The sequence below is a fragment of the Lycium barbarum genome, chromosome 1 (genome assembly GCF_019175385.1).
Source record: "Lycium barbarum isolate Lr01 chromosome 1, ASM1917538v2, whole genome shotgun sequence".
Classification (NCBI taxonomy): domain Eukaryota; kingdom Viridiplantae; phylum Streptophyta; class Magnoliopsida; order Solanales; family Solanaceae; genus Lycium; species Lycium barbarum.
In genome coordinates, this window is record NC_083337.1 from 38,001,628 (window position 1) to 38,005,457 (window position 3,830).

Genomic DNA, 3,830 nt, shown 5'->3' on the forward strand with positions numbered 1-3,830 from the left:
ATGACTTTACATACAAAGTCTGCTGGGAAGGGCTGAACTTAAATTTTCAAAACTAACAACTTAAATACATTTCATTTTGTTTTTTCTCAAGTGAATCTCTCTTTATGCAGGAAGTTTAACAAAAAAATGACACCAAGATGCATCTACGTAGCCTTCAACGGCAAATGTGACGCCGCCTACAATTATGTTAATCATGAAACCAAGCTAATACTTGTCAATGATGGTGTAAATGTTCAACAATTCACTCAACAGATATTTGTGGGGCATACATAAGATACTCAGCAAAAAGAGGCCAACATATGGTTTGACACCAGTGAGAAAACATCCAAAGGGATGCGTGTAACAAACGAAATTGATCTTCACACTGGCTTGTACCTGCTCAACAACAATGACAACTTCAGAAATTCCCGTTTCATATTAGAGTTCAATTCAGCTGATGCGGAGAACAACCCATTACAAGAACATCATAATGACTCTATCCTAATGACAGAAGGACAAACCATAGAGGAAATTGACAGATAACTCTGCATTGCTTATGAAGAAGACATGTCTGATGTTGGATTGGATGACGAACAACACAGCCCTATTGGACATAACCTTGGGATTCCACATGAGCAGAGCGAGATAGTAACTCCTAACCAGACACCTCAGCAGCTACAATGGCAACCGCCAAACATTGAGCAAGTTGTAAACAATGACCTTTCTCAGCATCCAACTTTAATGAATGTTGTATCACTTACTCCGAGCATGACAGTTGAAGAGACACAAACACAGCCATGCAACAAAAGAAAGACACTAAAGAGAAAGAGGATACAAAATGATACACAAATTTTGACACCTAGTGCATCGATTGATCAAATAGAAGTTGACATTTTATTCAAAGACAAAGATACCGTGAAAAAGTGCATGAATAACATTGCAATTACTCATCATCAACAGTACAAGGTAGAAAAGTCATGCACGCAACAGTATTACATCAGATATGTTGACCCAACCTGCATTTGGCGTTTCCACAGTTCAAGGTTCAGAGGATCAAAACTTTTCAAAGTAGCTAACTTTGAAAAGAGACATAGTTGTTCAATAAATTTCATCACCTCTGACATGAGGAATGCAACTTCAAAAGTCATAGCGGAATACATTACAGACCTAGTACGCCATACACTACAAGAGATAACACCCAAATTTGTCATTAAAGAATTGAGAAGCAGATATGGCTTGCACATTGGTTACCACAAAACATGGCGTTCCCTCTAACACACTTATAATGTCATAAGAGGAAGCCCAGAAAATAACTACACACTTCTACCGCAATATCTTCACATGATGAAATTAAGAAATCCTGGAATAGTTGCTAACATCAAATGGATCGCTGACAATAAGTTTAAGTATACTTTTTTCGCTTGTGGAGCATCAATTGAGGGTTGGAAACACTGCAGACCAGTAATGATGGTGGATGCAACCTTCTTGAAATCAAAATATCGCGGTGTGCTCATGATAGCAGTAGCAAAAGATGGAAACAACAACATATTTCCTCTCGCATTTGGTATTGCAGACTCTGAGAATAATGAATCCTATAGATGGTTCTTCAGACACGTGAAAAAGGTGTTTGGCACGCGCAAAGACCTATAAATTCTTTCCGGTCTCCATGCATCAATTGCAACTGCAATCAAAGAACTGTATCCAGATACACAACATGGAATATGCATCTACCACATGGAGAAGAACTTGCAGAAATATTTCTCATCCGAAGTGATCCTATCACTGTTCTACAATGCAGCAACTACCTACAAACAGGCAGAGTTTCGTACCTATATGTCACAGATACAACAAATCGACCCAAAAGCTGCAGAATACATAGAAGAAGAACCACTGGAAAGATGGGCACGTTCATTCCACACCAACAGGCGTTACAACATGCTCACAACAAACAATGTCGAGATAATGAATTCTGTATTGAGGAAAGCAAGGGAGTTGCCAATAATGGTATGTATTGATTACATCCAGAACAAGCTACAAAATTGGTTTTACCAGAGAAAATTGGATGCAACAAGACCGTCCCATGACCTGATATGTTGGGCTGAAAAGATTCTGCTTGAAAAGATAAGTAGAGGCTTCACAATGAAAGTAAGTACATTTTACCAACACACACTTCAATATTAGTTTGGTGAGCAATGCATAGTTTAATTTAACCAAACACAAAAGTTATTCTGGATAAAAGAAGAACTATGACCCTATTTTTATACTTCGTTCTGCCGGAAGGGGCAGACTCTTATTTTAACTAGTATGGAATTATGCCGGTAAGGGCATAACTATGACACTGTTTTTATGCTCACAATTAAAGTAAGTAGATTTTACCAACACACACTTCAATCTTAGTTTTATGAGCAATGTATAGTTTAAAATTAACCAAACACAAAAGTTATGCTGGACAAAGGAACAACTATGACCCTATTTTATACTTAGTTCTGCCGGAAGGGGCAGACACTTATTTTCACTGTACAGGAAGTATGCCGGAAAGGGCATAACTCTCACATAATCTGAAAATTGCCACAAAAAATATCACTCATTTATATTGTCAATTTCCACAGGTAGAAAACATAACTCCCGTCAAATTTATTGTCAAAGATGAAGGATATCAATACAATGTAGACCTGAAGAATATGACTTGTGAGGGCTTGGAGTTCCAAACTGACGAGTTACCGTGCACACATGCCATGACAGTTATAGACAAAAAAAGTTTGTCAAAATCTACATAATGTGCGGACTGGTTCAAGAAACAAGCCTGCCAAGGGACATACAAAGGTGAAATACTATCAGTTGGAAATCAAGACTCATGGATTATTCCACAAAACATTATGGATATTAAAATAACGTCGCCTGATGTTAAAATAAGACCTGGAAGAAAACAAACAAAAAGATATCGCCCAAGAAGAGAATCAACAAAGTACACATACAGATGTGGTAGATGCAAGTTCTTTGGACACACTAGGGCAACCTATAACCACAGTCCAGCTCTCAATCCATATTCAAGAAGATACAGGAAGAGGAAATTGTCATCCTAACATCACACTCTTATACATGGTTTATATGAATTTATCTTATGATTCTTGACGCATAATGCACACTCTGCCTGAAATAAATGGAAATTTTTTGGTATTACTAAGACTGAGACTTCAAGCATCTTATCACACATTTATTCTTCTGCCCATTCTTTCTTTTATTATTTTCTTTTACTAAGTTGTTATCTTCTTGTTGCTGATAATAAAAAACTATATAATAGCAAGAGATAAATGTCCCTACATGAAATCTACAATTCTCTACCATAAAACATTGAGGAAAAAGAAAAAAAATCATCAACTTTAATTATCCAGTTTTATAATTTATGCCTCCTGTCTGCGTATAACAGCTTTTGCCGGGAAAACAAAATTGGTATCTCAAAGACTACATCCTGGTAAGTTTAATAGACGTATGCCTTGGGACATAACAATACTGTTTCTCTCTACTGTTTTCATGTTTTACATTTATGCCGGAACCGGCAGGTCTTCCGCTTACAAAATAAATAAGTATGCCGGTAGGGGCATACTTATGTGCTTTGTTGTTTATAAAATATTTTAAAATGCTGGAAAATTGGATAAAACATTCAGCACAATACAATTAACACTAAGTAAAATATTTCATTCATTCATAGCAAAATTTCATTCATACAAATATTGGAGAGGAAAAAAAAAACAAAAAAAAAAAAACAACAACATAGACTAAAAATAAAAATTCATTCACACTAAAACAACAATTATGGCGTCTCAACTAATCCCAATAAAATGCGTTCTGAC

The 3,830-nt window shown here is 36.3% G+C and overlaps 1 protein-coding gene across 1 annotated transcript; it reads left to right on the forward strand.

Moving 5' to 3' along the window:
• The first annotated feature begins 1,713 nt into the window (after window positions 1–1,713).
• On the forward strand, window positions 1,714–2,756 carry LOC132611340 (uncharacterized). Its single transcript, XM_060325773.1, has 2 exons — window positions 1,714–2,124; window positions 2,589–2,756. The coding sequence occupies exons 1-2, from the start codon at window positions 1,714–1,716 to the stop codon at window positions 2,754–2,756; spliced, it is 579 nt and encodes a 192-aa protein (XP_060181756.1).
• The last annotated feature ends 1,074 nt before the right edge of the window (window positions 2,757–3,830 follow it).